We start from the raw sequence: 21,954 nt of genomic DNA, 5'->3' as shown, positions 1-21,954 counted from the left end.
CACTTATGTCAAAGATTACATCCTAATCTTCTACTCAATAAACCTCTGCTAACTTTATTACCAAGAATTAATGCCCCTGAGGACTATTTTTAAAATATTAGTTTTCCAACTTTTTTATTTCATTGTTTATAAATCAAATTCACACAAATACAGTCAAAGTTCTGTAGTCCTTACTGAGGATGATGCTGGCTGGTTTCTGAGTATGAAGACGATGCTATGGCAGTACCGCACACAGTCTGATGAGTTGTTTTTCCATAAGAAATGGATTTATGCTGCTTCATCCACAATGTCTATCCATTCATACTCATGTCAAAGAGCATTCATATGCAAGACAATTGGTGGGATTAGGGATTATAGCAAAGCTAATTCAGCCCTCTTATGGAGATAAAATCTGTGATCTTTGCCTAAATGTTTTATGCTCAAGAACAAAGAACCACAAACTCCATTTATATTTATTAAAATGAAAAAGGCATAGATAAAAATTACTATTCATTTCAAAGGTTGACCATTTAAAAGAACTATCTCCTTTTACTCTAGAAGCCTTTATTTCAAACTCTAACAAGGAATCAAAAGGGTTAATGCTCCCATAAAATGTTACCAAAAGTATTTCACAACATTGGTATATATAACACTAACTGTATAAATAATAAATTCATTACTTTTACCTTCTATATATACAATATAGTATATTTAGATGGTAGCTAAATAACCACAACTAAACATTTTAAATTGTGACTATTTCCTCTACATGTTTTAACATTATTGCCAGGTAAAAGTGCAGATATGAAAGCAAAAGGCAATCCTGTCTCTTTGCCCCAGTATTTTGGGATTCTTCTCTTTAGAATTAATCTGTATGTTCTTTTCAGTCTAATCTTGTAAGTAGCTTAAAGAGGTTTTATATCAAATAGTTACATATATTGTCCCAAAAGAGACATCATCTGCTTTATTCATTTAGCCCTCTGAAAAGAATTGTAAAATAATTTTACCTTCTAGGATTCTTCTTTGGTAAGAAAAAAAATTTTTTTAACAAAAAATAATAATGTCACCATTATTTGAGTACCTTTCTCTATCAACTTTTCCCACCAGATTTAAGAATAATTCTCCTCAACCTTTAAAATCTGACAACTTTTGATGACAAACAAGGCTAAGGCACCACAGTGTTGAGATTGAAAATGGCTAAGTACTAAATTTCAAATACACATACATACACACACACACACTCTCTCTCTCTCTCTCTCAAAAAAGTGTAAGCATCAGGAGTTACTAAGCACTTTCCCCATGATTGAACTGAAGAAATTCAAAACAGTTATGCTCACTTATCTTCTCAGGAAGATCCCTTGGAATTCTGCAATATTTGTTAAATCTTCACTTCACTGGAAAATATTTGTCATACAAACTCTCTCCTTACCTATTTTTTTTTCCTAACTCTTTTTTAAATGCTTAATCTGCAGGAAATTACTAAAAGCATACATATTAGGATTTCTAAGTAAGTCTGTTCAACCCTCTTATCATGGTTTATATTCAGCTACAAGAAGATTATGTCAGCTGCAAATGTCAGTTAACCTTTCTCTCTTGAGATATGCAGGTAGCCTGATTTGGGGATTAACAACTCAAATGGTCTCACTAAAATATCCAAACCAACTCTCTCTCTCTCTTAACTGGTGATGGCATAACTTGCTTCACTTGTTGAATCCCATGGGAATACAGATTATCACCAGTAACTGTAAGTTGCACTGGCTAGTTATCATGTCCAGCTTCACTCTATAGAACTTGTTCTCAAAATGCTGCAGGTCAAACAAAAAAAAGTGAAAATGTCACCTGTGAATAGCGTGGGGAAAAAAGTACTGCTATCAAAAAGTTTCTGATTTGGGTTCTGTTCACGGTCTGATTTTATAAACAGGTTTTATTTGTTGAATTGGAGGTGTTTACTGGAAGATGATGATACGGCCAAGCCAAGGAAGGGAACCTGCCGTGAAGAGTACAGGTGTCTCTGACCTACATATGCAAGAACTGCAAGAAAAATGTCCAGATGGGCATCAGATACCTAGTCCAGTCCTTGGCAAAAGTCTGGGCTTTGGAAACCAAGGGCAAGAGGTGATGACAACTAATCTGTAGTATTTAAAACTCCCACCCCCCTATTAAAACTCCACCCTCCCAGATCCCCCAAGCGTGATTTTGCACAACAAGTTAAATAAAAGTAAACTGTTTATTAAAAGATACAGCAAAGGTACAGATACAGAGATACATACAAAGATACAGATATATATATATATTTACATATATATACAGTCTTGCTGTTTTCATGTGCACTATATTTAGCAGCACATTATTTAATCAGGCGGCATTTTAATGGGGTTGTTTTGACACTTGGCATTATTAAGATACAACTATAGCCCCGTGGAAATTTCAACGTGTGAATTCCACTTCTCCGACTTTTAATAGTAGCAAAGGGGGGAAGGAGAAGGGAATGGAGTACCAAGGCTGAGCATTAGGTTAAACACAAGAATTTAAAAGGGCCAAGGTAGCAAAGGGAAGGAAAAATAATTAAAACTAAAGGCTATCTGACAAACACCCCAGAGAAACAGTAAGAAACCATCATTAAGGGCAATGGGCTATGTACCCAAGATGCTCACATCAGCCTACAATGACCTTTTCCAATCCAGTTCTTGTGTTGAACCTGAGGATCTGCCCCTCTCCGCTCAATCCCTCCACCCGATAAATTTGCTACCACCAAAATCTAGAGCTATAGAGCCTTGAAGCAAATCGGGAAGCTAAATAGTTGTACCTTGGACTACCTTCCCACAAGTGCAGGGAGGGCCCAATGTTGGGTAGGGATGTGATAACACTGTTCTCTGCAATTCGATGCTTTTCACTTTGTGGCTTGGTTCCACAAAGTGAATTGCATCGAGTTACTGTCAAATGAGAAGCTGCGGGTTGTTTCATCTGTCGTCTAACCCGGCCCTGCCGTTTAACCCGGCCCTAAGAAGAGTGAAACAGAATCCAAATCAGATACAAAATAACAATGAAATGGCAGATTCAGGTATAAAAAAGGAAAAATACATAATATTCCTCCTACTTACCTCTGAGGGCAAATTGCTGCTGAAAACATTATCATCATCTTTGTTTTCTTCACCATTTTTCTCTACAGGAACCCATTCTCCATAAACACTATCCGCTTCTTTTTTCCGATGTTGAGATCCAGATGATACAGGGAATTCTTTTGTTAATGTTACCTGGCTTTTTGGTGGAGTTGGTTTTGCTGCAGCAATCTAAAAAATAAAGTGTTTCTTAATTAAAGCTCAATATCTGCATTAAATGGTTTCTGAGATTTTCGACATCTGAAGGAAATGATACTGTACATTATTTCTCACAGTATTTAAAACAAAAATTAATAAACTAAATTCGATTTGGGTTTTATTTAAATAGTTCCACAAGTTACACTGTTTTACCAATCCATAAGCACTAATACTCACATTCAGATTGAAAAAAATAGGTTTGGGTTCACTGAGTTTAAAGGGATGATGATAAAAAGGAGGTTCTTCTTCCTCTTCATCCGAAACATGAGGTTTATTCACTATTACATCATCATCTTCTTTACTCTGTGCGATCTGTTTACATTTCTTTAAAAGTAAAAACAAACAAAAGATAAATCTTACGCTTTATGTACAACATGTAATTTCTTAGAATCAAAACCACATAAAAGCAACTTTCCAAAGTTAAAACAAGATTCATGATAGGTTATAGATAAACATAACTTGGCATATTAACTAATATTTAAACACACTCTGGCTGGTCAGTCAACAACATTTATTGAGCACCTACTATGTGCAGAGAGCGCACTGTACTGGGCACTGTCTGGGGAATACAAAAAAAAAAAAAAAAAAAAAAGAAGAAGAAGAAGTAGAAGACATGGTCCCTGCTCTCAAGGAGCTTACAATCTAGTACAAGAGAAGGAATACATATACATGAAATAATTGAACACTTTTACAGAGCAACACAATTAACAAGTGCAAACTGATATAATACAAACTGAGTACATAAGTGCTAAAAGAACAAAGGCTTGAGAGAGAATAGAGTCAGGCAGAGTTAGAGAATCAAGGAATATTCCTTGAAGAGTTCTAAGCCAGATTTTCATAGTGAAGAACAAAGACTGGTAAGGAAAGGAAAAGTCATCCTACTCAGGTGGTGGTAAAAAGGTGAGAAGAAACTTGGGACAAGAAGGCTGAAGATGGGGCCAAAAACAGCAAAATATTAACTGTCCATAGCATTTTGGATAAGGAGCTTGGATTAGGTAAATAAGCAATAGAAGCGTTTACAAGGTCCTCAACTTTTTTTTAAAAAAGTTGTAATTCATATTGTAATAAATCTAAGTGAGGAAACAGATTCAGAAGCTTTACATTTTCCCAAAAGTATGGCAAAACAAAAGATCTGAAACATTTGCAACAGGATTAGATAGCAACATGTCTCTCCATAAATGTTTTGTGGGTTGAGGAGAACTTAGGAAAATAAGGCATGATGGAGAGGGTGCAATTGATGAGGTCTGATACATAAAGCAAAGTCAATTCCTTCCTGAGATGCAAAGGAACAGACTCCATTACCTGGCTTTATAAAAAGGTCAAGAGTAAATTTGGGTAGACCTGTCTCTATACAAGCAGTAGATTTAATGACATCTATTATCAATTGAAAATATTACAATAGGATAAAAAGCTCATTTCGCCAAAAACACAAGAGTATATTAAGCTTGTAATCAAGGGGAACAGAATATATTGACAGTGGCAGGCTGGCATAAGGCTAGCCAATAACAAGTTCCAATATATGAAACAGTGTGGTATTTCTGGATCCTAGCAGCAATATTTTAGCATCTCCCCCCTCCCACCCACACCAAAAAAATAGTAGTAAAACAAAGCCCCAAAAAAGCCTCAATTGAAAAGATCAAACTTTTAAAAACAAAAATAAGTGTGTTTAAAATATATATGTTACTGCCAAAACCCGAACCGCAGGAAGAACTGATAATGGCCGGCCATTATCGCCAATGGCTGGTACCAAACAGCCAAAACCCGAAATGTTGATGCGAAAGAAGTTCCTTTCAGGCAATGGCCAGCTATTCTTATTAATTTCCAAGCTCCGGTGGCAAAAGATCATTTCTGAAGATTGTCTGTGTCTTTGCGTATATGCAGTATACTCGTGGCGATCAGTGAACGCGTCGTGAATGGAAACGAAACTGTAGGCGAGCTTCTGCGTGTTGCTCACTCAACACCTCCTCCATTCAAACGAACCGTCCCACTCCTCAGTCAGTTTGGCTTCTAAAACTGGAAAGCAAAAGTAATGGGAAGTAACTTTTAGCTAGCGGAGCTTAGCCATCCCGGATAATGGCCTGCTAAACAGAGCTTCTGCCGCTGCCACATCTGTATTTCGGGTTTTGGCCACTCGGTGCCAGCCATTATCAGTTCTGCCCACAATTCGGGTTTTGGCACGCTCCAGAGTCAACATCACTGGAATAATCCATTTAAGAATGAAAACAAATTCTGTCTAGCTTACCTCAGTTAGTTCTTCTATAGTAGCTCCTCCTGACTTTTTAGCAACTTTCTCTTCTATAGTAGGTGGAGGTGCAGGCTTTAGGTTTGGCGGTAAAGGGACACCAGCCTTAGCACACATGGCAGCTGCATTAGCTTTGGCTATTTCAAGTAATTGAGCCTTATCTGTAAGAAGAAAAATACAAGCTGCAGTTTTCCTAAAAGGCTATACATTTTGTATCACCAAAAGTCTAACATACTAACAAAACTAAAGGCATCCTAGATCCATTGAAGAACTTGGGTATCGAATAAAAAAGAAAAAAAAAGGAAAAAACTGTAGGCATCAATATTCTGCTCTATTATACCTGTGATCAAACCACTGGCTGAAAGTTTTTAAGCAGTGGCCTCATTCAAAGAATTGAGTCCACATATTGAGTTTCCCATTTGAATATTACAATACGTTACTACACAACTATAATGATCACCCTACTACACATACTCTAAGATATAAACCTGCCAAAGCCAATTTTATTTCACAAAATTATCACGACCCTACTCTCTTTCTAATCTGACACCTTAAATCACTCTTTGAGTCCCAGTTAAAGTGCCTCTTTTTTTTTTTTTTTGAGACAGTCTCACTCTGTTGCCCAGGCTGCAGTACAGTGGCGCCACCTTGGCTCACTGCAACCTCCACCTCCCGGGTTCAAGCGATTTTCCTGCCTCAGCCTCCCGAGTAGCTGGCACTACAGGCGTGTGCCACCATACCCGGCTAATTTTTTGTATTTTTAGTAGAGACGGGGTTTCTCCATGTTGGCCAGGCTGGTCTCGAACTCCTGACCTCAGATGATCCACCCGCCTCAGCCTCCCAAAGTGCTGGGATTACAGGCATGAGCCACCGCGCCCAGCGTAAGTGCCACCTCATCCAACAAGTTGTCATTAAGTCAGAATTAACATTCCTTTTCCCATTGCATTCCTAAAGTACCTCACCTCTATCAGTATTATAGCAATTACATTCTGTTCTTTCTTAGTGTTACTATTTGGTAAGAGAGACATATATGCATTTTACCCATATCTCCTCCACCAACTTGTAATCACTTGAGGAATTACATCCTGTTCCTCTGCTGTGAATAAAAAAGAACTCAGAAAACTTCTGTTGAACTGAATGCAGATTCTCCCTTTTTACTCTTAACCTCTTTTTCTTTAGTCAATCCTGGCCTAGAAATGTCCAGTATACTGGGATAAGGATAAATCATCCATACATATTGTAGGTAATCATGCATATCAATCAAGTTTTAATCACCTCTGTACACTACTTAAAATCAGGGGAAATTAGAGCAGTTATTTTTAAAGTAAAGCAGAACGGGTTATTAAAAAATCACTCTGATCTAAAATATTTAACTTTATTTAGCTAGTATTACCTACCCAGTTAAATAACCCCCACATGCAAAATTCCCTACTCACTTCCATTACCAACTATACCAATCGGAATTACCTTCACTAACATTTAACAGTCCTATAATGCCATTTTAAGATATGTTAACTTATTTAAAAAGGAACATTGTAATTTTAGGCTTATTTGCAAGGATGTATGTTAGAACACATAAAATAACAATCTGAGCATATACTTAGCTTGTTTTTAATTTAGCTAGAATTCTACATCTGCTTCTGCTTTCCATTTTTAGCTATGGCAAGATAACTGAAACAAAATAAAACATTCAAGTATGGAAACACCTTGATTCTACTATACTCCGACACAGGACTTTTTAACTCTAATTTCAATACACTGATCCCAGTACTTCCTAAATACAGTACCATTTAATCATAAAAACTTAAAGACAGAAACATTGATCCTAAACCAGTAAGTAAATATTTCACTTGACTCAAGATCAGAAAAAATTAAGGTTTAAAACATTTTCTACCACCGTCCCATTAAATTTTAAAATGACTCACCCAAATCTGTCAGACGTTTGGGTGATCTGCCTCGTTCAGAAGACCTGGATCTTTTACGACGGATGGGAGATCTGCTAAACCTTCTTCTCAAGGGTGTTCTTGATCGCCTTAATCTGACTGGTGAGATACTGAAGCTTCGTCGTCTTACCACAGACCTCGATCTTCTCCGGCGGCTTGGGGTGCGGCTCCGACGACTGGGGGTGCGGCTCCGGCGGCTGGGGGTACGGCTTCGACGGCTGGGGGTGCGGCTCCGGCGGCTGGGGGTACGGCTGCGGCGGCTTGGGGTGCGGCTCCGGCGGCTTGGGGAAATGCTAAAGCTCCTTCTCCTACCCACAGATCTAGACCTTCGTCGACGACTTGGAGTATGACTCCGACTCCGGCGACTTGGGGTTCGACTTCGAGCTCTAACTGTCTTTCGGTTATCCCTGGAGCTTGATCTTTTTCTTTTCCTTTCCCTAGACTTGGATCTGTGCTTTGGAGATCTTTTGCGCTTCTCTTTTGATACAGATCGTCTTCCTCTAGACTTTGATCTTGATCTGCTGCTCCTCCTCCTGCGTCTTGAACGTGACCGTGAACGTGTTTGAGAGCGATGAGACTTGGACTTAGATGATCTCTTCCTTGCCCGAGAACGAGATTCACTGGTACGCTTGCGTGATTTGTGTTCAGAAGACTTGGAACGCTTACTTCGAGATCTTAATGAAGAGTCTCTTTTCTTCTCTTTCTCACCCTTATCACGGTTCTTATTTTTCTTGCTTTTTTCATGAGTGTCCTTAACTTTTACAAAAATTTCATAATCATCTTTTTCCTCTGAAGACGACTCTGAAGCTCTTTCTGGCATACTACTTACAACCGGGCTGGCAGCAGATTTGTCACGTCCAACATCACTTGCAAGTAAAGGTCCTTCAATGCCAGCTCTAAGGCTTGTAAGACGTTCCATGTCCTTAGGAAGTAATGGTCTCACTAAATCTGCTTCATTAATATCCTCAATATTGGCAGAAAATCCTGAATCAGACAGTGTCTCTTTAGGAGGGGGAGGTACTTCTTTTTCTCCTCCACTACTTTCTTTAGGGCTGAGCAGAGCCGCTAATGTCTGGTCACTCTCTTTTACAGGTAATGGTTCTTCTGTATCCTTACTAACAAGGTTATTATTAGATGGTAAATCAAGATGAATATCTTTAGCAGGCAAAGGCCCTTCAATGTCAGCTTCACTACCACCACTAGGACTGGTGGAAATTACCATATCATGTTCAGTATCTTGAGTAGTTAAAGATACATCAATATCATATTTATTAACTGAACTGAGAGTAGATGTTGTGATAAATTCAATACCCTTACTAGTTCCTGTTGCATCAGGTTCCAGAGCAAGAGAACCAGTAGAAGATAGAGTTTCTCCTGCATCAGCTTCACTAACACCAGGGTAGGTATCCAATACTGTGCACTGTTTAGTCTCACTGGTGGGCAAAATTTTCTCTTCACCAATTTCCCCAACAGGACTAGTACTAGCAGCACACACTGTATTATGTTCCATTTCTTTAGCAATTAAATGATTATTTATATTAAGGTCTATATTTATACCATGTTCACTTTCATAAGAGTCACTTTTCAGGTGTACCTCAGCATGTGGCTCTTCACCTGAATGCAAAGGAATCTCCGGCATGCCAATCTCTGGAGCAAGATTTTGATCACCAGAGGGTAGATTAATTCCTTTCATAACATGTGATGACATGATACTAGATTCCAGTATCATTGGTGTGGACTCTATAGCCACCTCAGTTGGTATTACTTGAGTCTGCTCTGAGACAGTGACAGCAGGCTCTGAAACTGTCACAGTAGACTCCTGGACAGAAACAGATGGTTCTGCAACAATCATAGAAGGTTGAAGGACTGACACCGCTGGTTCCAAGACAGGCACAGAAGGCTCCAGCACAGAAACAACTGGCACAGGAATGGTAATATAGTCTGGCTCAGCCACAACAGGAGGCTCCGGGACAGTCACAACCGAAGGCTCCAGGACAGTCACAGTCGAAGACTCCAGGACGGTCACAGTTGAAGACTCCAGGACGGTCACAGCCGAAGACTCCAGGACAGCCATAGCCGAAGACTCTGGGACAGCCATGTCTGGAGGCTCCAGAATGCTCTCTGCCAGCACTGGAGTAGTTACTGCTGGCTCCAACAAGGATGTAGATACCTCTGAGGCAACATATCCTGAGGCTCTCATGGATTCAAATGTTTCTGCTGTCTCTGACAAAACAGGAGGCTCTGATGCTACCACAGTTGGTTCAGCTGACACTGTGGGAGTTTCAGACACCATACAAGTCACTGGTCTCTCTGGAACAACTTCATGTTCTTCTGCTACTACCGCAGACTCTACAGGTGTTGATGTAATTGAAGATTCTGGCTCTGGCGGTGGTTCTGGAACAGTCACAGTAGCCTCTGATACTAAAACTGAGGGATCTGATGCTGACATTGAATAATCAGTAGGCACTGCTGAAGGCTCTGAAATCTCACTTTGACTCACAGGAGGCTCAGGCTGCGATACAGACTCTTCAGAAGGTAATGATGGCACCTCTGCAGGCCACGTATTTTCAGCTGTTAATGCTGACTGCTCAGTGGGCAATGCTGGACCCTCTGGTGGTTCCTCAGGAGGCAACGGTGGTGTCATTGGTGGCTCCTCAGGTGGCAACGGTGGCATTGTTGGGGGCTCTTCAGGAGGCAAAGGTGGCACCATATATGCCTCTGTATATGTGTCAGTGTAAGAATCGGTGTAAGAATCAGCAGCCATAGACATCATTGAACGATCAGCAGTATAAGATGACATCATAGATCGATCAGCTGCAGAGTACGATGACATCATAGACCGGTCAGCAGCAGAGTATGATGACATCATAGACCGGTCGGCACCCATGGACATCATAGATCGATCAGCCATTGGGGACATCATGGAGCGTTCATAAGCTGACATCATAGAGCGTTCATAAGCTGACATCATAGAGCGCTCAGCCATAGGGGACATCATAGAGCGCTCATAGGCTGACATCATAGAGCGCTCGTAGGCTGACATCATAGAGCGCTCAGCCATAGGGGACATCATAGACCGCTCATAAGACATCATAGAGCGTTCGTAAGATGACATCATGGAACGTTCTGCAGCATAGGACATCATCATAGAACGTCTAGATGCTAACATCAGGGGTCTAGGTGCTAACCTATATGGCCTGGGTGCTATTCTATAGGACCTGGGTGCTATCCTATAGGGTCTAGGTGACATCCTATAGGGATCAGGAGTTAGTCTGTAGGGATCATGGCCTAATCTATAAGGGTCCTGTCCTAACCTGTAAGCATCATGACCTAATCTATAGGGGTCATGGCCCAACCTATAGGGATCCTGAGCTAACCTGTAAGGATCCTGAGCTAACCTATAGGGATCAGGAGATTTTGAACCCAACATAGCAGAATCTTGGGTACTAGATGCTAACATCTGGGCATCCATGGTACCAGACGCTAACATCTGAGCATCCATGGTGCCAGAAGCTAACATTTGAGAGTCCATAGTGCCAGATGCTAACATCTGGGAATCCATTGAGCTAGTTGCTAACATCTGGGAGTCCATGGTGCTGGTTGCTAACATCTGAGAATCCATGGTGCTGGTTGCTAACATCTGGGAGTCCATGGAGCTGGTTGCTAACATCTGGGAGTCCATGGAGCTGGTTGCTAACATCTGGGAGTCCATGGAGCTGGTTGCTAACATCTGGGAGTCCATGGAACTGGTTGCTAACATCTGGGAGTCCATAGTGCTAGTTGCTAACATCTGGGAGTCCATGGAGCTAGTTGCTAACATTTGGGAGTCCATGGTACTAGTTGCTAACATCTGGGAGTCCATGGTGCTAGACGCTAACATCTGGGAGTCCATGGTGTTGGATGCTAGCATCTGGGAGTCCATGGTGTTGGACGCTAGCATTTGGGAGTCCATGGTGTTGGATGCTAATATATGGGTCTCCATGGTGTTAGAAGCTAATATATGGGATTCTGGGGCCATCAAGGGATCCACTCCTACTGTTACAGAAGTCTCCCCCACTAATGTAGTAGGCAGCTCCTGTGCTACCGTATTATAGGATTCCAGCGCTGTCGTCGAGGGCACCTCCAGGGACTGCGACACGGTCATCGTTGACAGCTCCGATGTTGTCACCACAGACTGAACAGAGATCTCCAGCGCCACAGTTGCCACAGGCTGCCCAGGCAACTCTGGCGCCCCAGGCTGCCCTGGCAACTCCAGCACCCCTGTTGCCAGAGGCTGCCCCAAAAGCTCCAGTGCTCCAGCTGCCCCAGACTGCCCCGAGAACTCCAGTGCCCCAGCTGCCATGAGCGGCCCAGGCAACTCTAGTGCCCCAGTTGCCACAGGCTGCCCCGACAACTCCAGTGCCCTAGTTGCCGAAGGCAGCCCTGGCAACTCTGGCACCCCAGTCACCGAAGGCTGCCCCGGCAACTCCAGCGCTGTTGTTGCCACTGGCTGTCCTGGCAACTCCAGCACCATCGTTGCCTCAGGCTGCCCCAGCAACCCTGTTGCCGTTGTCACCTCAGGATGCCCAGGATGTTCCACCGTTGTCATCCCCACAGGCTGCTCCAACTCTGTCGTCGTCACAGGTTGTTCGGTCAACTCCATTGCTACTGTTACCGCAGGCTGCTCTGGCAACTCTACTGCTGCTGTCACCAAAGGCAGCCCTGGCAACTCCTGTGCCATCACAGGTGGCTCTGGTACCTCCTGTGGTGGCTCCAACCCCATGGATGGTGCTGGAAGCCCTGGCAATTCCTGCGACAACTGTGGCACTGGTGTCACAGAGGGCCCTGGCAACTCAGGCACTGCTGTCGCAGGGGGCCCTGGCAACTCAGGCACTGGGGTAGAAAGGGGCCCTGGCAACTCTGGCACCGGGGTAGCAGAGGGCCCAGGTAACTCCGGCACTGGAGTCACAGGGGGCCCCTGCAACTCCGGCATGGAGGTCGCAGGTGGCCCCGGCAACTCCATCGCTGAGGCCACCGACGACTCCTGCAGCTCCAACGCTGTGGTCTTAGGCAGCTCCGGCAACTCCTGCGGTCTTGTCATGGATGAATCTGCAATCTCCGATGGTACGTCTACAGGCTGCTCTGGCAATCTTAGCGCTTCAATTGCAGATGACTCTGGAAAATCCATTGTTGTTGATGTGCTTGGCTCAGGGTACACCTCAGTAGGTGTCTCTGATGATACCACAAGGGTTTCTGAAGGCTCTAACACTTTTGCTACTGGGGGCTCTACCAACATGATCTTGGATGGCTCTGGAGATGTGCTCTCCACAGATTTCAGCACAGACTTCATCTGATACTCCACTGACATTGTTACGACTGGCTCAGATGACTTCAACACCACTGTTGTAGTAGGCACTGGTGCTGCTGCAAAGGAATCCAGAATCTTTGTCATGGATGGTTCTGGCGTTACTGCCACAGACTGCTCTGACTGCTCTGCGATTACTGATGTAGATGCAACTGACAGTTCTGCAGTTTTTGTAGCTGGCTTCAGAGTTTCTAAGATGTGTGGCTCTGGTACCTCCACTGATACTACAGGAGGTTCTAGCACAACTGCAGGGGATTCATTGGTCTCAGACAGGCCAAATGCTCTTGTAGGAAGCTCCAGCGCCATAGCTGAAGGTTCAGAATCAAACTTTAAAAAGGAATCAGATTCTAAATCTATGTTCCCATCATGATGAGATTTCGTCTTTGCCTCAGATTCTTCTGGCTGTCTTTTATATTTTTTTTCCTTTTCTTTCTTCTTTTTCTTCTTTTTGTTTTTATGCTTTTTATGCTTCTTTGACTTTTTAGTGGGAATTTCATCAGTAGGATCTGTTTGTACAGATACACATCTACTTTTTCTGGAGGCCTCTTTCAAGTCTGAAAGTAATAGAAATTAATTTTGTCAGACATTCCCCAAACTAGAGTTAGATTAAATTATATAAGCCCATATTTACATTCCATGTTAAAATACCGTAATACAGGCCACGTGCAGTGGCTCACACCTGTAATGTCAGCACCTGAGGCAGGTGAATCACAAGGTCAGGAGTTCAAAACCAGCCTGGCCAGCATGGTGAAACCCTGTCTCTACTGAAAATACAAAAATTAGCCAGGCATGGTGACATGCACCTGTAGTCCCAGCTATTTGGGAGGCTGAGGCGGGAGAATCACTTGAACCCAGCAGGTGGAGGTTGCAGTGAGCTGAGATTGCACCACTGTACTCCAGCCTGGGCAACAGAGCAAGACTCTGTCCAAAAAAAAAAAAACTCATAGTATAACACCTCACGTTAAATTAAAAGTTACCCAATAAACTATTTTTCATAAAACATCCTGGAAACTGCTACTTTTCTGATACTTCTTTCCACAACTAATGCCTGGTTTAAAAATAAATTATTAGTTTAACACCAAAACTTACTTTGAATTACATTAAGATATGTTTCACGAAATTCTATAAAATAATTATTTCCTCCAGCTCTCAAATTATAGCAAAATTACTTTTAAACTACTTTCGTCAAGGAATATATTTCATGTTATTAGTTCCTACCATTCCTATTAAAAATACCCACATAATATAATTTTTGCGATTAGTAACCCTTGTTTACACAGGAAGCAATATGGCACTGGCTCTGAAACAGACTGCCACTTTTGAATCCTCAATCATCACTACTAGGTTAATGGTCTTGGCCAAATTACTGACACACATGTTGTGTCTTCTAGAGTTAGAGGATAAAGTGAGTTAGAACATGCAAAGTACATCAAACAATGCCTGGCACAGAATAAGCTTTCAGCAAAGGTTAGTGATTGCTTCTAGAGAGTATAAAAATATCTGAACAACAAATATAAAATATTCAGAGAACTCAAATTTTACCTTATTATGCCTATGTTGTCACATTCTAATAAAAATAACATTTTCCCCCAATACTATTCTAAAACCACTAATAAATAACTTTTTAAATGTTTCTATTTTAGAAAATACTGATTTTAGAGAGGAAATTCTTAGTCCTTAATTTATAACTTAAGAAGGTCTGAATTTACATACCCTAAACAGATGGGAGTATTCAACTTTAACAACCAAATGAGATTTATTTACTCTAATGCCAATATCAAATTAGATAAATCTTAGGGATCCCAAAAAAAGGCTCATCAGAAATCTGAGCCATTAAGACTACAGAAAAAAATAAATCAACAAATCAACACTTGACATAGGCTGAAGCAAAACTAATCATTTTCTATTGTTTCATAATACAAAATGTTAGCTAAGTTATACTTCAATCAAGGTTGTTAGAGTCATGAATCTAAGGATAGCTAAAGTCTGTGAGAGTCATGAACTTTATTTACTTTAGCACAGCTAAAGTTCCCCCCAAAAAAGAGAAGGACAAACCATATCACAAACTTGATTCCAGAACTAAATCAAGGTAATGACTGTTATTTTTGTGGCTAAATCCTTCATTTCTAAACAATGATTAATCAATTCCAAAAACGCTAAATATTCAAGCAATGACTCCTCTTCATCCACTGCAGTTTAAGTGTGATGGATGTTTTTACGCAACTGTTTAATAAAAATGCATGCTCAAATTCCTGATACTAAGAAACTGAATCAAATAAACTGAAACTAAGTCAAAGATAAAAATTGTATTCTACCAGCAGAGCAAATAAGTACATCAATGTTTGTGTTTCAGTGGAAGTATGGAGAATTTAAACAAGCAAATCTTCATTAAATCAATTTTTAAAAAGCTTAAATTTACTGAATTTTTTTTTTTGAGACGGAGTTTCAAAAAATAAAAATCTCAGCTCACTGCAACCTTCGCCTCCTGGGTTCATGTGATTCTCCTGCCTCAGCTTCCAGTAGCTGGGATTACAGACACCCACCACCACACCCGGCTAATTTTTGTATTTTTAGTGGAGATGGGGTTTCTCCATGTTGGCCAGGTTGGTCTGGAACTCCTGACCTCAGGTGATCCACCCACCTCAGCCTCCCAAAGTGCTGGGATTACAGGAATGAGCCATTGCACCCAGCCTGAAGTTTTTAATTTAATAAATATCGTAAATACTGAGGTCAAACACTAGTATTAACCTTCAAATTTCAAAAAAATCTTAAAAGAAAATTTTTGAGACAGTTAATTATCTCCAACTTACCTGGCTTATATCGTAGTTCTGTATCTAAGACCCCAGAAAGTACTTCCTCTATCTTCTGCACTATTTCTTCATTTGGTAGACTCCTGGCAGAGGCAGCTGCATCACCCGCCTGGTTTCCTTCAATGGGTGTATTTGTTTCACCATTCAGCTGGCCTTCATTCCTTCCACTTGACATGAAAAGTTATCGAAATTCATTAATATTTTGTCATACCATTAATAAAAAGAGTAATCCGATTAATTACAATAATCATATGTTGTACTGACGGTCAGACATTTTACCTTTTTCCTATTTTAGATATTCACCACTAATAATGCATCCTTAACAGGATCTACTTATATTTAGGACATTTCACCTTATACAATTAAAGTTTTCAGAACTATGAAAATTAAGAAAAACTCTTTAAAACAGGTTTCTAAGTACACTCTTATTTAAACAAAATAAATTCAGAAATCTAACTTTAGGCTTTTGGGTTGCCCATATATTTCTCTCAGGGGAGAAAAATTAATAAGAGCCCAGTCATAAATCAAAAGGCCTAACATTATGGTAGAAACCATGGCTACATTAAAGCCACACCTGTGCATAAATCACAATCACCATCAATAGTATCAAGGAACACAAAAGCTAGCCACAGGCACACTGAATAAAAAGGGTAACCTGTAACCTCTGTCCAGGCTTACATTGTTATTGAAATGCCACTAAACTTTAAAAGGAAAATAATTTATGTAATTTTTACACAATTATCAAGAACCGTGGTTTAAAAAACTCACATAAAACAAGTGGCATTTATACCAACAGTAAAAGCATAGATGGCTTAACACATTTTCCATTCACAGGGCCAGAGAAATCTTTAAATAGGTAAGAACATGTCATTCGCCCAGTAATTTCTACTATTTTCGTGTGACTTTGCAAAATTTTGAAAAATCAAATAATTTCAGCAACAGTTTGATTTTAACTTCAATTTTAGCTAAATGAAAACACATAAAACAATTATGCTCCACTACCTGATAAAAGTCTGAATGATGAAAAACCAAAAAAAATTCAGGAGTTACCTAAATGTTATCAAGGAACATCTGGTTTTCTAATACAATGAATTGTATAATTATAATTATATTAATTAACATTTATTGACTACTAGCTAGTGTCATACTGTTCTACATTAACTCATTTAATCCTAACACAACTCTAAGATCACCACTATTATTCTTTTATAAATGAAGAAACTTAGCTGAAGGTCACACAGCTACTAAGAGGTGAAGCTGGTACTCAAACCAGAGGCCATATTCTTACACACCATCTATAACAGAAGTTCGATAACGTGTTTTAACTATCTGTCAGCCTCAATACTCTAATTTACATAAAAGCAGATGAGAAAAAAAATAGCTCACTGAAATGGCAAATAATCAAAAACTTGTTTGCAGACTGATAATGCACTGTGTGTTGCTTGAAGAGAAACTGCATATTCCTCTAGTAATAAAGTGCTTCGTCTACTATTATTTTTAGATATTCTTTTCTGTAGCACTTTATTTTACAATTTTCCTAAGCACTTATACATAATTATGACAAATCTGAAAATCAGAAAAGTAATTATGGTTTTAAAAGTTAATCTACAAGGAAGTAATGATTTCATCTTAAAGCTACCAACTGTTAACTGCATTTACTGAAAAGCAATGAAAATTTCAAACCACCTAAATATGCAACAATATATTCCTACAACGGGATTCTATGCAGCCATGAATAAGTCCAAAAGACAGAATGGGAGGGACAAACTTGTTAACAACGTATTAGCTGGAAAAATGATCAATACAAGATGATCACATATCACACAATACATGGGGGGGGGGAATGACATAAGAATATCAATAATGTGAGTTTTTTCTTTTCTTTTTCATTTCTTCTAAATTCTCTATAATAAAACACTCATTTTCTAAAGGAAAGACTAGCTTTTAAAAGCTACAAAAACACAGCTTGTTAAACTAAGCAAACAACTACTTAAAGCATCCAGCAAGATTTGTCAGGAAAATTATATTCTCTAAGCTCGGGTCTCTTCTCATCCTAAAACACTACTAGCAATATCACAGATATTTAAAAAGCAATGTGAGTGGATCTATTTCCACTTAAAAAACAAAACATTCTGCAAAAGTGATGATTCTAGCAATAATACATCATTGCCCTAATAATCCTGTATTACTTTGGGCACTTACAACTGGTTTTCGGCCCATTTTCAAATTCACGTACTGCTCTTGCACTCAACTTTTAAAATACAATTAAAAACATTCGAACTCGGAACATTTACGTTTCAAGATCTCTTTCCTACCTCTGTACTTTAAAGAACTGAGTATCTTACACAAAGCTAATACCGAAAGACAACCGTTGAACATGATACACTATTTTCCTGACTAAACAACCATTTCTTTAACAACCTCTTCGCCTTCAAATTTTGTGAAGCCAAGCGCAAATTATGTAAAGTCTACCAGCAACGACAAAAATAGCGTGTCAACTGGGGCAGGGGTAGCAAGAAAATAACAGACCTACACACAAAGTCCACTTTCACTTGCTGTAATTAATCACTACCATTTCAAAGTCCCCTTCCAACGTCATCTCGAGTATTTTAACAAAGTAGCAAATATTAGTTTGAGTTAGTTTTAATTGAAACATTTAACTATTAGAACGGCTGATAGACACTACAGGACACTAGGCTCCGAATAATCTTATTAATAGATCCAGACCCCCAAGCGCTCTGAAGCTCGCAATAATAAAGAGGATTTAAGATTACTCAAGAAACGGCCGTTAGAGACCCTTTCCGGTCATAGGCACCGGCCGGCAAAATCCGCGGAGGCGGAGAGGGGGAGGGGATACGCGGCGGCGGAGGAGGAGCTGAGGAAGGAACTAGGCCCGTCCCTGGCGGACAACCGGGCCTACGAGTAGCTAAACGGCAGGGGGGAACCAAACAGGGGAGAAGGGGGAGCATCTTAACTCGGTTCTAAAACAGGGAGTCTGGGGTTACCTCGGAAAAGGCGAAGTTCCTCGAGGGGAAAGGAAGGGAGCGGCTGGGGGGGCGGTTGGGGGGGGCCCGGAAAATGGATCCCAGGCCCAGGCGGGGCCTGAGCCGAGGAACGACGGCGTCTCCGAAGAAAGATGCCAAAGAAGGCTAGGTGAGGCCCTAACGGTCCGCTGGGAGCAGAAGAATCTGGGAGGCGTTTACCTGGAAAGCTCCTGTTGAATTTCCCGGAATTTGCTGACCACGAAAGACCTAAAAATCTGCTCGATGTTGGTCGCCATGGCGTCCGCTCCGTTCTCTCAACTCCTCCTCGCTAGTCCTCCAGGCTCCCAGCATGCCTCGGGAGGAGGCGCAGCGGCCAATTCGGTCTCTCGCCTTTCTGATTGGCTCCAAAGGGAACGCCCGGTCCGGCCCGCTCCACCGAGGGACCAATCAGTGAGCACGGCCCTGCTCTCCTCCGCTGTTTCTGAGCGGCTGGGGTAGAGGTGCTGACGTTTGCGCCGCGCACGACTATGTCCGCCATGTTAGTGTCTGACGCAGGCGCCATTACAGGAGTCGTCTCTCTTGAGGCGACTGTGTCCGCCTAAGTTGTCAGTACCCAGCAGTGTTTGGAAGCCTTAGGAGGCTTGCTAAGCGCCTGAGATTAAAGGCCAGGAGGAAGAGGAGCAAGAAGGGCAACCCAGTGTTTAACATAGGGCTTCCAGGCGCTCGCAGGTGGCGCCAAGTTCAGTTTCGACAGGGATATGCATCCGGGAGAAAATTTTTCAGCCCCCGCCCCCGCTGGGATGCGAAGGAAGAACTCGCTGTAGCCCTGTGTCTCCCCCAGTGCGTCGTATAACCAGCCTCATTTTAGGCCGGATGTCCTAAGTGACCGGCATTCAAAGCCTGGTTTATTTTACTCTCATCAGGAGTCAGGCGTGTCACGAGATTTTTCTGCGGTAGCTGGTCAGCTCTGACTCGTGAGCGGTGCACAATTGGCTAAGAATGGGTTTAGCATTTTGGCGCTCCCCCTCGGAGCTCCTGGAGACACTGCGTGGCACCCCATACCACTGTCACATTATGAACGTGCTAGGGCTTGGGTGTCTTGGCTGGGGAGCAGTCAGGCCGCGCCCAGGGCGGGAGGGAATCACTAGATTCTCGCCGCGGAGACCTAGGGCCGCGCGGACCAATGGGGCAGGGAAGCCGCCGCGGGGCGGGGCGGTGAGGGGCGGTGCCGAGCTGGTCCCGCGCTGGTCCCGCGCCGGTCCCAGTGGGCCCACTTCCGGCGAGCGGGTGCGCGGGAGCCAGGTGGCAGCCTGGTGTCGGTGCGTAAAGCCCCCTCAGCTTTTACACAGAGCGCGCTTAGGCTTTGGTTTGGGGATTTAAGATCGGGAACTGAGTGAAACCGTAGAAACTGGTTTGTAGAAATTTTCGTGTTGTTTGTAAATGCGGTGGGTGGGGGTTGACCATGTGCTTTTCACTTGTTACTGTTAGGCGAAGTTTCTGTTTGCTCTTTTACTCTTCCTGTTTTCTAAGATGTCAAGGCCTTTTTGTGTCTTTATGCATTTTTAGAACATAACCCTAAATTGGTGTACTTTGTCAGATTTTCTCTTTATGCACCCGTTTCTGCTTTATTCTCCGTATCCTCCGATGTGGCTTTATTTTCTGTCTTATTCTCCTTATGTTACCCATTCTGATGAATGAGGCCCAAGGTTAGTGAAGTCCCCCAGAGTCTCCCTGCTAGTGTGGGGCAGGGTCTCTACCCAGGCCAAGGCGCTGTGTGTGACTCTGGAGCCCAGGCGTCCTCACTACTGGGTCGTAACGCTGTTTTCACTAAACAGGAGAATTTTCCCACTCTACTAGTATATTCAAACTAAAGATGTAACATTTGCTCTAGATTTAAACATCTGTTTGTTTCTGGCCATATGTGATATAATCCCAGCACTTTGAGAGGCCAAGGTGGATTGACTACTGGAGGTCAGGAGTTTGAGACCAGCCTGGCCAACATAGTGAAACCCCGTCGCTACTAAAAATACAAAAATTGGCCAGGCGTGGCGGCGCACTCCTGTAATCTCAGCTACTTGGGAGGCTATGAGGCAGGAGAATCGCTTGAACTCGGGAGGCTGAGGTTGCAGTGAGCCGAGATCACGCCACTGCCCGGCAGCCTGGTCGACAGAGCGAGACTCTGTCTAAAAAAAAAAAACCAAAAAACTGTTTATTTCAGATACGCATGGCAAGTAAAATGTGTTTTCCCATTACACTAAAATAGCTTTTCCTTCCGAGACTGTAATTTAACAGGGTTTTTTTTCCTTTCTCAAATTTTTAATGATCATCGTTTCACTTGAGAGAATCTAAAGCAAAATTGTTTCTGTTAGGCTCTACCCCCTCTTACCTGTGTGACCTCCAGCAAGTTATTTACCTATCTGGGCCTCCTTGTCTTACCTGCAAATTGGTGATAGTCATAGTATATCCTTCATAGGATTCTTTCATGACAAGCATTTTACCCTGCCCAAGGTAAGTGCTCAAAAAATGTTAGTTGTATATATTGTCAGCTTACATTTTTCTTAATATATGTAATCCCAACATCATCAAAAGAAGTTTTCAATTTTCTTTTTCTGTTACCAGTTTGCCTTGTGGTAAGTAAATGTAACAAGTTAACATTTACTACTGCTGAGTGCTAGATTGTGCTTATTTATAAATACCATTTCAGTTAATCTCCTAGGTTACACTGCTGTTGTATCCATCCTTCTAAGTCTCAGGTGCCAGAACTAAAGCGAAATGAGTTGTAATTTGATTTTTGCCTTCTCTCTCAATTTTCTAGCATATTGCACTATTTGAATTAGGAATCAGCAAACTATGGCCCACATACCAAATCCTGCTGCTGCCTGCTTTTGTACAGCTCACCAGATATGAATGATTGAGAAAAAGAACAGGAAATAAATGAGGTTTTTGTGACATGTGAAAATTTTATGAAATTCAAATTATAGTATCCGTACATAAAGTTGTATTGAAAGCGAGTCATGCTTATTTGTTACAAACCTTTGATGGTTTCCTACTACTTAAAGTACTGATAGGCAACAGTGACCTCTGACCCACTGCCTGTTTATGGGTCAATTAAGTTTTCCTGGACATTGGTACATTGATTCATTTATGTATTATATTTGGTTGCTTTCCTGCTAAGGTGGCTGAGTCGGGTAGTTTGACAGAACCATGTGGCCCTTTTTGTGTAAAGTTGCTTACCCGTTTTCAGTATATCCTTCAATTTATGATAATCTGATTATCGTTAAGATTTCAAGGTTTAAAAATTGATATTTTGTAATACATTTTGAGTCTAAAACATG

At 41.5% G+C, this 21,954-nt stretch overlaps 3 protein-coding genes across 18 annotated transcripts in view; 2 read left to right on the top strand and 1 right to left on the bottom strand.

Annotated features, from left to right (window-relative positions):
* The window catches only part of LOC105472702 (DNA replication fork stabilization factor DONSON), a 29,112-nt gene extending 25,212 nt beyond the window's left edge, over window positions 1–3,900 (top strand). The window contains exon 11 of the mRNA XM_011726208.3: window positions 1,901–3,900. The gene's annotated coding sequence lies outside the window, so the exon portion shown is untranslated. The remainder of the gene's footprint in view (window positions 1–1,900) is intronic.
* Window positions 1–19,029, bottom strand: part of LOC105472699 (SON DNA and RNA binding protein) — a 33,599-nt gene extending 14,570 nt beyond the window's left edge. For 4 of the 8 annotated variants that reach the window (XR_981743.3, XM_071095644.1, XM_011726203.3 and 1 more), the window contains exons 1-6: window positions 18,839–19,019; window positions 15,636–15,802; window positions 7,464–13,379; window positions 5,539–5,699; window positions 3,474–3,620; window positions 3,081–3,269 (exon numbers count right to left, since the gene is read on the bottom strand). Coding sequence is in view for 7 of the 8 variants with exons in the window: in XM_071095644.1 (XP_070951745.1) it covers window positions 3,081–3,269; window positions 3,474–3,620; window positions 5,539–5,699; window positions 7,464–13,379; window positions 15,636–15,802; window positions 18,839–18,915 (6,657 nt within the window). In the remaining variant the exon portion in view is untranslated. Of the gene's footprint in view, window positions 1–2,187; window positions 2,980–3,080; window positions 3,270–3,473; window positions 3,621–3,790; window positions 5,310–5,538; window positions 5,700–7,463; window positions 13,380–15,635; window positions 15,803–18,838 lie in introns of those variants that run through there. The other 4 variants (XM_011726204.3, XM_011726202.3, XM_011726200.3 and 1 more) reach the window with 4 other exon arrangements.
* Window positions 18,713–21,954, top strand: part of LOC105472697 (phosphoribosylglycinamide formyltransferase, phosphoribosylglycinamide synthetase, phosphoribosylaminoimidazole synthetase) — a 38,532-nt gene continuing 35,290 nt past the window's right edge. For 2 of the 9 annotated variants that reach the window (XM_011726197.3, XM_011726194.3), the window contains exons 1-2: window positions 19,171–19,459; window positions 20,989–21,127. The gene's annotated coding sequence lies outside the window, so the exon portion shown is untranslated. Of the gene's footprint in view, window positions 18,789–19,170; window positions 19,460–19,839; window positions 20,031–20,988; window positions 21,128–21,155; window positions 21,559–21,954 lie in introns of those variants that run through there. The other 7 variants (XM_011726195.3, XM_011726196.3, XM_011726190.3 and 4 more) reach the window with 7 other exon arrangements.

Source organism: Macaca nemestrina, chromosome 4, assembly GCF_043159975.1.
Source record: "Macaca nemestrina isolate mMacNem1 chromosome 4, mMacNem.hap1, whole genome shotgun sequence".
Taxonomy (NCBI): Eukaryota; Metazoa; Chordata; class Mammalia; order Primates; family Cercopithecidae; genus Macaca; species Macaca nemestrina.
This window is presented reverse-complemented; position numbering and strand designations above follow the sequence as displayed.